The sequence below is a fragment of the Capra hircus genome, chromosome 12, assembly GCF_001704415.2.
Source record: "Capra hircus breed San Clemente chromosome 12, ASM170441v1, whole genome shotgun sequence".
NCBI classification, from domain to species: Eukaryota; Metazoa; Chordata; class Mammalia; order Artiodactyla; family Bovidae; genus Capra; species Capra hircus.
The window spans coordinates 235,235-247,577 of NC_030819.1; the positions used below are offsets into that span (position 1 = coordinate 235,235).

The 12,343-nt window shown below is 42.0% G+C and overlaps 1 protein-coding gene across 1 annotated transcript in view; it reads right to left on the reverse strand.

Moving 5' to 3' along the window:
* The window catches only part of LOC102177789 (multidrug resistance-associated protein 4-like), a gene marked incomplete at its 3' end in the record, with an annotated part of 234,569 nt that overhangs the window by 222,092 nt on the left and 134 nt on the right, over positions 1–12,343 (reverse strand). The window contains exons 2-5 of the mRNA XM_018056287.1: positions 11,795–11,918; positions 3,722–3,885; positions 1,735–1,860; positions 434–683 (exon numbers count right to left, since the gene is read on the reverse strand). Of these exons, the coding sequence (XP_017911776.1) occupies positions 434–683; positions 1,735–1,860; positions 3,722–3,885; positions 11,795–11,918 (664 nt within the window). The remainder of the gene's footprint in view (positions 1–433; positions 684–1,734; positions 1,861–3,721; positions 3,886–11,794; positions 11,919–12,343) is intronic.

The window sequence follows — 12,343 nt, forward strand, 5'->3', positions numbered from 1 at the left end:
ATTAAGTGAATCTGATGCCACTCTTCCTATCCAAGGAGTAGGACCTCTCAGCAAGTTCTTTCCCTCCAGACTCAGAGAGGAATCCAATTCACCCCAGGACTGAACACAGTTGCTAGTCATTAAAGTTAACACAGGAGATGCAATCTGTTTACTTCTTTTGCTTTTAGACATTTTAGTTGCCCTGCAGCCATTATCTGTACATCAAGAATCCTGTGCCACTGCTACTGCTGCTCATAAATGAGCAATGATCTTATATTATTTGTAGTATATTCTACCAAAGAAGAGAGGGGAGTATGTGTGACATTTTGGAACAGCTACCAGCTATGCCCGAAAGCATTAAATCTCACCTAACTGGCACACAGTGACACCAAATAAAAGGAATCATTTTACCTAAAATCTACCTAAAACTATAAAAAGTTATCTGTCACCAAACCTTGATTCTTTGGATACTGGCAATTGTTTCTGCTACGCTCTCGATGGCCATGGGGAAGAGGAGGATGCCTGTAAACTTCACAGCTTGGTACAGTGTTATGGCCAAAAACACTTGGCTAACTGTGATCATGTTGCCAAGAAGCACATAGGTGGTAAAGGTGACAAAAAGGATGACTTTGCTTGAAATGTCAAAGAATATCAAATTCATTCCATCAAGGTAGGAACTTCTCAGAATCTTGGAAATTTCCTTCCTGTAAAAGAGAGAAGGGAATAGATTTTAAAAGAAGCATCAACATCCAAGCTATGAATTCAAGTGCCCTGTGTGAGTGGCCCCGTTCTAGAGAATGGACACAGATTAAGAGGAACTATCCCTCACATCATGGAGACACTATATAGTCCACACTTGGGGCTCTTCCCTGACCCAGGGACCACACACTTCATCAGCACTTCACTCTCCCAACTAAATGGAGGCTTAATGTCACACTTTTAAACATTTTGAGTCAATAACACTTGAGTTTGAACATTCATTCAACAAGCATTTGTAATCACAGGTCCTGTGCAGGGTACCTTGAGGATGACAGAAAGAGAGAACTTGTCCCTTCCAGGAGTTCATGAACTTAGAAAAGAAGATGGGTGGCCCAGTTGTTAAGACTCCATGCTTATAATGCAGCAGCCATGGACTTGATCCCCAGTCAGGGAACTAAGATTTCACATGTCCACCAAGACATTAGACAGAGGCAGCCAGCATGGCCCTCATAGGAGCACAGAGCAGAGATGTGTAACCCAGAGCAGTAAAGTCAGGGCAATTCACACATACAGGGACCCTAAGAAGATGAGCAGGAGTCAGTCAGGGCTGGTGCAAGCCAGAAAAGAAGGAAGATGAGAGAGTGTATTCCCAGCAGCTGGAGGGGCCCTCACAAAGGTGCAAAGGTAAAAGGTAACAGGGTGCAGCCAGAGAATTATGAATACCTTGTGCTGGAGTATAAACACTCATCAGATATTTAAGTGAAAGATGGAAAAAATTTCTATAAACCTTAAGCAAATTCAAAAGGAATGGTATTTTCATGGCTCTGTTTGGAATAAAAAGTACTGATTCATAAAGTTTGGCCCAATACGAATACACCCAAGCTCTACAATCTTCCCATTTGTTCTATATTAATATAATTGTAGTTTTAGCTTAAACGTTATCAACTCAAGTACTAACATGTTAGGATCATTTCTTCCTTGGGATTTGGGGTATTAATATGTAAAAACAGGAAACAAAAAGGTACGAACTGTGGTTTGACATATACTGAAAGTTACCTTCTCAATCTGGTAATAAGCTCTGCAAATGACTTTTCCCAAGCATACATTTTTATTGTTCTGATGCCAGTTATAACTTCATTCATGGCCCTGAGCCTGGTGTCTGTGAAGGCTGCGATCTTACTCCTAAGGGAACAAACGTAAGAGATGAGCCTTAGTGATCACAGCAAAGATTTCCTTACCGACAGCAGCAGTGGCACAGTCAGAGACCAGAGATCAAATGATTTCCTACCACTATCCTAGACTGACAACACAGGCAGGTCCTACTCAAAGTACAAATAGAGGAAGACTTCAATTAGGAAATCAACCATTCAGCCCAATTCAACAAATAACTAGGGAAACTTGCAGTATTGGCTAAGGAAGACCTGAAGTCAGGTATGAACCACCTGCCCAAGGAGGTTGTGGTCAGGTAGGGAAGGCAGAAGACACCCGAATCTAACAGAAAGACAATATGCTATAATAAAATAGGATTAAAGTGTTGGTTAGTAGAAAAGATGGGGCTGTGAATTCCACTGGGAAAGGAGAACAAGCAAAGCTTCAGAGATCTGGTTGCACTCAAACAGGGCCTCAAAGGATAAGGAACATCTTACTGTGGTAAACATAAGAAATGAAATTCCAAGTAGAGGAAAATAACATTCATAAAGTCACCAAAAAAGAGAAAGGAAAAAAGCCCAATGTGCTTCAAACAGTACAACATCCCCAACACCTGACAATCTGAACAACACACCTCCAATCCCCTGATATATCCTTCAAGTCTAACTCATCACCATTAGACCCTGCATCACTAGACACTCTTATCACATAAGCTGCTGGTACTGTGGAGCTTTATAAATTTATGTCTTTATGCCCTTGGAGTTCTGATAACTTAATGCGAACAGTGAATTAAAAACAAGACATGAACTTCAGTTCAGTTCAGTTCAGTCGCTCAGTCGTGTCCAACTCTTTGCAACCCCATGAATCACAGCACTCCAGGCCTCCCTGTTCATCACCAACTCCCAGAGTTCACTCAGGCTCATGTCCATCGAGTCAATGATGCCATCCAGCCATCTCATCCTCGGTCGTCCCTTTCTCCTCCTGCCCCCAATCCCTCCCAGCATCAGAGTCTTTTCCAATGAGTCAACTCTTTTCATGAGGTGGCCAAAGTACTGAAGTTTCAGCTTCAGCATCATTCCTTCCAAAGAAATCCCAGGACTGATCTCCTTCAGAATGGACTGGTTGGATCTCCTTGCAGTCCAAGGGACTCTCAAGAGTCTTCTCCAACACCACAGTTCAAAAGCATCAATTCTTTGGCACTCAGCCTTCTTCACAGTCCAACTCTCACCTCCATACATGACCACAGGAAAAACCATAGCCTTTACTAGACGGACCTTAGCTGGCAAAGTAATGTCTCTGCTTTTGAATATGCTATCTAGGTTGGTCATAACTTTTCTTCCAAGGAGTAAGCGTCTTTTAATTTCATGGCTGCAGTCACCATCTGCAGTGATTTTGGAGCCCAAAAAAATAAAGTCTGACACTGTTTCCACTGTTTCCCCATCTATTTCCCATGAAGTGATGGGACCAGATGCCATGATCTTTGTTTTCTGAATGTTGAGCTTTAAGCCAAAATTTTCGCTCTCTTTCACTTTCATCAAAATGATCCTAATACAAGCATAGCAAAAATATATGCAGCTTGAATTGGGCCTATAGGATGATTACTATTTAATAATGTTTAAATAACCTGGACTTAGGTAAATTCTGCTTACAGACACTATACTTATTCAAGTACAATTCCAGGAAGAGCCAGGAAATGGCTTTACCTTTCCCGCTTCAAGATCAGTCTTTGGTTTAAGGATGGAGCCTCCACTAGCTAAGCCTGAAGGGTCTACAACACATTTAAAAAAAGAGATCAAAGAAGGCTGTTTTTGTTTTGTTTTAATAAAAGCTTAGAATAGACTGTGGATTCACCAAGTACATAGCATCTATTTTTTTAAACCAGTGTTTCTCTTACCGGAGTGATAAAAACAACTTCCCAGAGAAGATTTGCAAAAGCATAAAAATAATGAGGAGTGCCATCCCGGCAAGAGATGATATTCCTATTTCCATCCAGATCAGGATGATCACTGTGATAGCCATAAGTGGCCCAATCCACAGGATGTGCAAGAGTGCCGTTACCTTAAAAGAAAAAGACAAAATCTTCTCAGAACTGTATAAAAGCAAAACCATAAGCACATAATTTAGAAATAATCTGCTCTGAAGGAAGAGACAGGAACCTAAGTAGAAATGATCTCAGTGAGTTTTAAGCCTGCTGAAGCAGAAATTGAAGCATCTTCCCCAGATGATGCTGTTCTGGGGCAGCACAAGGCTGGGTTCAGGGACATCCAGGGAGAAGCAGACAGGCACACTGGAGGGAAAATGTTGATCTTGTCAACAATGCAGATGATCTCAGGGCATCCCTAAACTCTCTCTCCATCCCAAAATTCAGATGCCTTTTTCCCTGGGGCTCCCTGCAACCCCAGGAAAGTCTACATTATGGTACCTACCACTCCCTCCAGTAATGACTTGTGTATTTACCTCCCTGATGGGCTTTGACTTCTCCAGGGAAGAAACTAAGCCTTATTCACCCTTGAAACTGAAGAGGTATCTGACTTCATGTCTGATGAATGAATAACTGAAAGAGAAGTTATTGTTGTTCATCACTTACTCATTTCCGACTCTTTGTGACCCCATGGACTGCAGCACACCAGGCTTCCCTGTCCTTCACCATCTCCAGGAGCTTGCTCAAACTCATGTCCATTGAGACAGTGATGCCATCCAACAATCTCATCCTCTCTTGTCCCCTTCTCCTCTTGCCCTCAATCTTTCCCAGCATCAGGGTCTTTTCCAGTGAGTCAACTCTTCACATCATGTGGCCAAAGGATTAAAGCTTCGGCTTCACCATCAGTCAATCCAATGAATGTTCAGGGTTGATTTCCTATAGGATTGACTGGTTTGATCTCCTTCCTATCCAAGGGAATCTCAGGAGTTTTCTCCAGCACCACAGTTTGAAACTATTAATTCTGTGGCACTCAGACTTCATGATATGGTCCAACTCTCATATCCATATAAGACTAGTAAAAAAACCATAGCTTTCACTACATGGACCTTTGTCAGAAAAGTAATGTCTCTCCTTGTTACTAGGCTATCTAGGTTTGTTATAATATTTTTTTTCCAAGGAACAAGGGTCTTTTAATTTCATGGCTACAGTTACCACCTACTGTGATTTGGGAGCCCAAGAAAAAAAAGTGAGTCACTGTTTCCATTGTTTCCCCATCTATTTGCCATGAACTGATGGGACTGGACGCCATGATCTTAGTTTGTTGAACGTTGACTTTTAACTCAGCTTTTTAACTCTCCTCTTTCACCTTCATCAAGAGGCTTTTTAGTTCCTCTTTGTTTTCAGCCATTAGGGTGTTGTCATTTGCACATCGGAGGTTATTGATAGTTCTCCCAGCAATCTTGATTCCAGATTGAGCTTCACCCAACCCAGGATTCCACATGACGTACTCTGTATGAAAGCTGATAAGCAGGGTGACAATATACAGCCTTGACATATTCCTTTTCTCATTTGGAACCAGTCCATTATTCTATGTACAGTTCTAACTGTTCCTTCTTGACCGGCATACAGGTTTCTTGGGAGGCAGGTAGGTGGTCTAGTATTCCCATCTCTTAAAGAAATTCCCACATTTTATTGTGATCCACACAGTGAAAGGGTTTAGCATAGTTAATGAAGCAGAAATTGATGTTCTTCTGGAATTACCTTCCTTTTCCTACGACCCAAGGAATGTTGGCAATTTGATCTATGATTCCTCTGCCTTTTCTAAATCCAGCTTATACATCTGGAGTTTCTCTATTCCCGTACTGTTGGAGCCTAGCTTGAAGGATTTTGAGCATTACCTTGCTAGCATGTGAAATGAGTGCAATTGTGTGGTACTTGGAACATTCTTTGACATTGCCATTCTTTGGGATTGGAATGAAAACTGACCTTTTCCAGTCCTGTGGTCGCTGCTTAGTTTTCCAAATTTGCTGGCATTTTGTGTGGAGTACTTTAACAGCATCATTTTTTACGATTTAAAATAGCTCAACTGGAATTCCATCATGCCCACTAGCTTTGTTGGTAGTAATGCTTCCTAAGGCACACTTGACTTCGTACTCCAGGATGTTTGACTCGAGGTAAGTGATCATGCTATCATGTTTTTTCTGTCATTAATATCTTTTCTGTACAGTTCTGTGTATTCTTGCCACCACTTCTTAATATGTTCTGCCTCTGTTAAGTCCATACCATTTCTGTCAATTATTGTGCCCGTCTTTCCGTGAAATGTTCCTTTGGTATCTCTAATTTTCTTGAAGAGATCTCTGTCCAGTTCAGTCGTTCAGCGGTGTCCCACTCTTTGTGACCCCATGGACTGCAGCACACCAGGCTTCCCTGTCCATCACCAACTCCCAGAGTTTACTCAAACTCATGTCTATTGAGTCAGTGATGCCATCCAACCATGTCATCCTCTGTTGTCCCCTTCTCCTCCTGCCTTCAATCTTTCCCAGCATCAGTGTCTTTTCCAGTGAGTCAGTTCTTCCCATCAGGTGGCCAAAGTATTAGAATTTCAGCTTCGGCATCAGTCCTTCCAAGGAACATTCAGGACTGATTTCCTTTAAGACTGACTGGCTTGATCTCCTTGCTATTCATGGGATTCTAAGGAGTTTTCTGCAGCACTACAGTTTGAAAGCGTTAATTCTTTGCACTCAGCTTTCTTGATAGTCCAACTCACATCCATACATGACTACTGGAAAAACCACAGCTTTGACTACAAGGGCCTTTGTCAGAAAAGATCCTTTGATGTCTCTGCTTTTTAATATGCTGTCTGGTTTGGTCATAGGTTTTCTTCCAAGGAGAAAGTGTCTTTTAATTTCATGGCTGCAGTCACCCTCTGAAGTGATTTGGGAGCCCAAGAAAATAAAGTCTGACACTGTTTCCATTGTTACCCTGTCTATTTGCCATGAAGCGATGGGACCAGATGCCATGATCTTCGTTTTCTGAATGTTGAGCTTTAAGCCAACTTTTTCACTCTCCTCTTTCACTTTCATCAAAAGGCTCTTTAGTTCTTCATTTTCTGCCATAAGGGTGGTGTCATCTGCATATCTGAGGTTATTGCTGTTTCTCCTGGCAACAGGAGACTGATTCCAGCTTGTGCTTCATCTAGCCCAGCATTTCGCTTGATGTACTCTGCATATAAGTTAAATAGGCAGGGTGACAACATACAGCCTTGACGCACTCCTTTCCTGATTTGGAACCAGTCTTCTGTTCTATGTCCAGTTCTAAGTTGCTTTATGACTTGCAAATAAATTTCTCAGGAGGCAGATCAGGTGGTCTGGTATTGCCATCTCTTGAAGAATTTTCCACAGTTTGTTGTGATTCACACAGTCAAAGGCTTTGAAATAGTCAATAAGGCAGAAGTAGATGTTTTCCTAGAACTCTTGCTTTTTCTGTAATCCAACGGATGTTGGCAATTTGGTTCCTCTGCCTTTTCTAAATCCAGCTTGAACTTCTGGAAGTTCACCATTCACATACTGTCGAAACAAGGCTTCGAGAATTTTGAGCATTACTTTGCTAGTGTGTGAGATGAGTGCAATTGTGTGGTAGTTTGAACATTGTTTGGCATTGAGTTACTTTGGGATTGGAATGAAAACATCGTTTCCAGTTCTATGGCCATCAAAATCTTGTGCACACTAGGCGACCCCACAGAGACTGAGCAGACCTGCCTTTGAGTGTTTGAGTGTCTCTTTCAGAGGTATGGGTCAGCAGTGGCCTGCCACAGGGGCAGGGCCTCTGAGTGCAGCAGACCTGGGTATGGCATAAGCCCTCTCAGAGGTTGCAATTAACCCCACCATAGGGCTGCCAAAACTTACACAGGACTGGGGAAACAGACTCTTGGAGGGCAGGAAAAAAAGAAAAAAACCTTGTACACACAAGGACCAAGGAGAAAAAAAGCAGTGACCCCACAAGAGACTGACCCAGACTTGCCTGTGAGTGTCCAGTAGTCTCTGACAGAGGCATGGGTTGGCTGTGGCCTGCTACAGGGTTGGGGACACTGACTGTGGCAGTGCATACATAGGTCCTTTAGAAAAGGTCACCATTATCTTCATTCAGTTCAGTCACTCAGTCATGTCTGACTCTTTGCAACCCCATGGACTGATGTATGCCAGGCTTCAGTGTCCATCAGCAAATCCGAGAGCTTGCTCAAACTCATGCTCATTGAGTCTGTGATGCCATCCAACCATCTCATCCTCTGACATTCCCTTTTCCTCCCACCTTCAATCTTTCCCAGCATCACAGTCTTTTCAAATGAGTCAGTTCTTCCCATCAGGTGGCCAAAGAATTGGAGTTTCAGCTTCAGCATCAGTCCTTCCAATGAATATTCAGGACTGATTTCCTTTAGGATAGACTGGTTGGGTCTCCTTGCAGTCCACGGGACTCTCAAGAGTCTTCCCCAACACCACAGTTCAAAAGCATCAATTCTTTGGGGCTCAGCTTTCTTGATAGTCAAACTCTCACATCCACACATGACTGCTAGAAAAACCATAGCTTTGACTAGATAGACCTTTGTTGGTAAAGCAATGTCTCTGCTTTTTAATAAGCTGTCTATGTTGGTCATAGCTTTCCTTTCAAGGAGCAAGTGTCTTTTAATTTTATGGCTGCAGTGATTTTGGAGCCCAAGAAAATAAAGTCTGTCACTGTTTCCATTGTTACCCTGTCTATTTGCCATGAAGTGACGGGACCAGATGCCATGAACTTTGTTTTTTGACTGTTGAGTTTTAAGGCAACTTTTTCACTCTCCTCTTTCACTTTCATCAAGAGGCTCTTTAGTTATTCTTCACTTTCTGCAATAAGGGTGCTATCATCTGCATATTTGAGGTTTTTTATATTTCTCCAAGCAATCTTGATTTCAACTTATGCTTCATCCAGCCTGTCATTTTTCCTGATATACTCTGCATATAAGTTAAATAAGCAGGGTGACAATATATAGCCTTGACGTACTCCTTTCCCAATTGGAACCAGAGTATTGTTCCATGTCCAGTTCAAACTGTTGCTTTTTGACCTGCATACAGATTTCTCAGCAGGCAGGTAAGGTGGTCTGGTATTCCTATCTCTTTCAGAATTTTCCACAGTTTGTTGTTATCCACACAGTCAAAGGTTTTGGCACAGTTAATAAAGCAAAAGTAGATGTTTTCCTGGAACTCTCATGCTTTTTCTATGATCCAATGGATGTTGGCAATTTGATCTCTGGTGATTTGTCTGCCTTTTCTAAATTCAGCTTAAACATCTGGAAATTCATGGTTCAAATACTGTTGAAGCTTCATTTGGAGAATTTTGAACATTACTTTGCTAGGGTGTGAGATGAGTGCAATTCTGCAGTAGCTGGAACATTTCTTGGCATTTTCTTTCTTTGGAATTAGAATGAAAACTGACTTTTTTCAGTCCTGTGGCCACTGCTCAGTTTTCCAGATATGCTGGCATATTGAGTACAGCACTTTCACAGCATCATCTTTTAAGATTTGAAATAGCTCAATTGGAATTCCATCACCTCCTCTAGCTTTGTTTGTAGTGATTCTTCATAAGGTCCACTTGGCTTCACATTCCAGGATGTCTGGCTCTAGGTGAGTGATCACACCATTGTGGTTATCTGGGTCGTGAAGATCTTTTTTGTATAGTTCTTCTGTGCATTCCTGTCATCTTTTCCTAATATCTTCTGCTTCTGTTAGGTCCATACCATTTCAGTCCTTTATTGTGCCCATCTTTGCATGAAATGTTCCCTTGGTATCTCTAATTTTCTTGACAAGATCTCTAGTTTTTCCCAGTCTATACTGTTTTCCTCTATTTCTTTGCATTGATCACCGAGGAAGACTTTCTTATCTCTCCTTGCTATTCTTTGGAACTCTGCATTCAAATGGGTATATCTTTCCTTTTTTCCTTTGCCTTTAACTTCTCTTCTTTTCTCAGCTAATTGTAAGGCCTCGGCAGACAACCATTCTGCCTTTTTGCATTTCTTTTTCTTGCAGATGGTCTTCACTGCCTCCTGTACAATGCCACGAACCTCTGTCCACAGTTCTTCAGGCACTCTGTCTATCAGATCTAATCCTTTGACTCTATTTGTCACTTCCACTATATAATCATAAGGGATTTGATTTAGGTCACACCTGAATGGCCTAGTGGTTTTCCCCACTTTCTTCAATTTAAGTCTGAATTTGGCAATAAGAAATTCATGATCTGAGCCACAGTCAGCTCCCAGTCTTGTTTTTGCTGACTGATATAGAGCTTCTCCATCTTTGGCCTCATAGAATATAATCAATCTGATTTCAGTATTCACCATCTGGTGATGTCCATGTGTAGAGTTTTCGCTTGTGTTGTTGAAAGAGGGTGTTTGCTATGACCAGTGTGTTCTCATGGCAAAACTCTGTTAGCCTTTGCCCTGCCTCATTTTGTACTCCAAGGCCAAATTTGCCTGTTACTCCAGGTAGCTCTTGACTTCCTATTCTTGCATTCCAGTCCCCTATAATGAAGAGGACATCTTTTTTGGCTGTTAGTTCTAGAAGGTTTTGTAGGTCTTCATGGAACCATTCAGTTTCAGCTTCTTCAGCATTACTGGTCAGGGCATAGACTTGGATGGATTACTGTGAAATTGAATGGTTTGCTTTGGAAACAAACGGAGATCATTCTGTCGTTTTTGAAACTCTGCGTTCAGTTCAGTTCCATCTCTCAGTCATGTACAACTCTTTGCGACCCTATGTGCTGCAGCACGCCAGGCTTCCCTGTCTATCATCAACTCATGTCCATTGAGTCAGTGATGCCATCTAATCATCTCATCCTCTGTTGTTCCCTTCTCCTGCCTTCAATCTTTCCCAGCATCACGGTCTTTTCAAATGAGTCAGTTCTTCCCATCAGGTGGCCAAAGTATTAGAATTTCAGCATCAGTCCTTCCAATGAATATTCAGGACTGATTTCCTTTAGGATGGACTGGTCGGATCTCCTTGTGGTCCAAGGGACTCTCAAGAGTCTTCTCAATCACTGCAGTTCAAGAGCATCAATTCTTTGGCACTCAGCTTTCTTTATAGTCCAACTCTCACATCCACACATGACTACTGGAAAAACCATAGCCTTGACTCGATGGACCTTTGTTGGCAAAGTAATGTCTCTGCTTTTTAAGATGCTGTCTAGTTTGGTCAAAACTTTTCTTTCAAGGAGCAAGCATCTTTTAGTTTCGTGGCTGCAGTCACCATCTGCAGTGATTTTGGAGCCAAAAATATATGCAGAGTACATCATGAGAAATGCTAGACTGGATGAAGCACAAGCTTTAATCAAGATTGCCAGGAGAAATATCAATAACATCAGATATGCAGATGATACCACAATTAAGGAGAAAGTGAAGAAGAACTAAAGAACCTCTTGATGAAAGTGAAAGAAGATAGTGAAAAGTTGGCTTAAAACTCAACCTTCAGAAAACTAAGATCTTGGCATCTGGTCCCATCACTTCATGGCAAATTTTTGGGGAAACAGTGGAAACAAGTACTGCATAGTCATAAGGTAAGTGTAAAACAAAAAAGAGTAATGGGGTTGACTGCTGAAAGGAAGTTGAGTCTGGCTGGAGACCACCTACTTGGCATATTCCTCACAGGCTCCCTGTGCAGCAGCACTGAACAGGGCACAGGGGAAATAACAATCCCTGCCCACCAAGACCTTCACCATCCAGAGGAGGAGGAAAACAGTTCAGCAACACTGACAGCATGTGCCAAGAAGGGCTGCACCAGGAGGACCTTTAGGGACACTAACCGAGCTAGGAAAGAACACTTCTGCCTATCTAGTATTAGAAAAACAAAATTCTAATCCATAGGACAATACATATTTTTGCATTAGTTGAACACAGAAGAGATGAGAGCTGGACACACCCGCCTTAAACTTCTCAACAGAACCCTGGCTGACACCAAACCCTGGCACTTGCTCCCAAAAAGCTGAACCCAGTGAAAAATGAAAGAGGATCCCTTGGGCACTTACCCTGTCAAACCTGTTCACATCGTTGGACAGCAGGTTGACTATCTGGCCTGTGGTGGTCTTCCTTATGGCTGAGTTATTCAGGCGAAGGGACTGAATAAAGAGAGGGAGGCAGAGAATTGGATTCCTGTGTTGATACAAATTCATACTTAAAACATAGCAAACTGGATAACACTTTCTTGGGTCACACATGGGATCAGGATGAGCAGGATAACCCCTGACAGCAGGGCTCTAGGGACCCATGTTCATTCTTCATCTCCTTGTGGCAAAAGCCCCACCCACAAGGACAGCAAAGGGAGAAGTAGGAGGTAGAAACGAAATCCTCCACCCTGTTTCTCAATGAACTTGGGTCTGCCCAGAGTGTAAAGAATGTAGGTTTGGACTTAGGAGCAAAATAAAGTAAATTTGAGCCTAACTAGGATGAGAGTGGAGAAATGCCTTAAAGCAAGAAATTAGAGGACTTGGACTATAATTAGGAACTTGGAATCAATCACACTGTATGTGAAAATCATTTAAGAACTTTGACCTTAGTTTCCTCATTCCAATATGAGC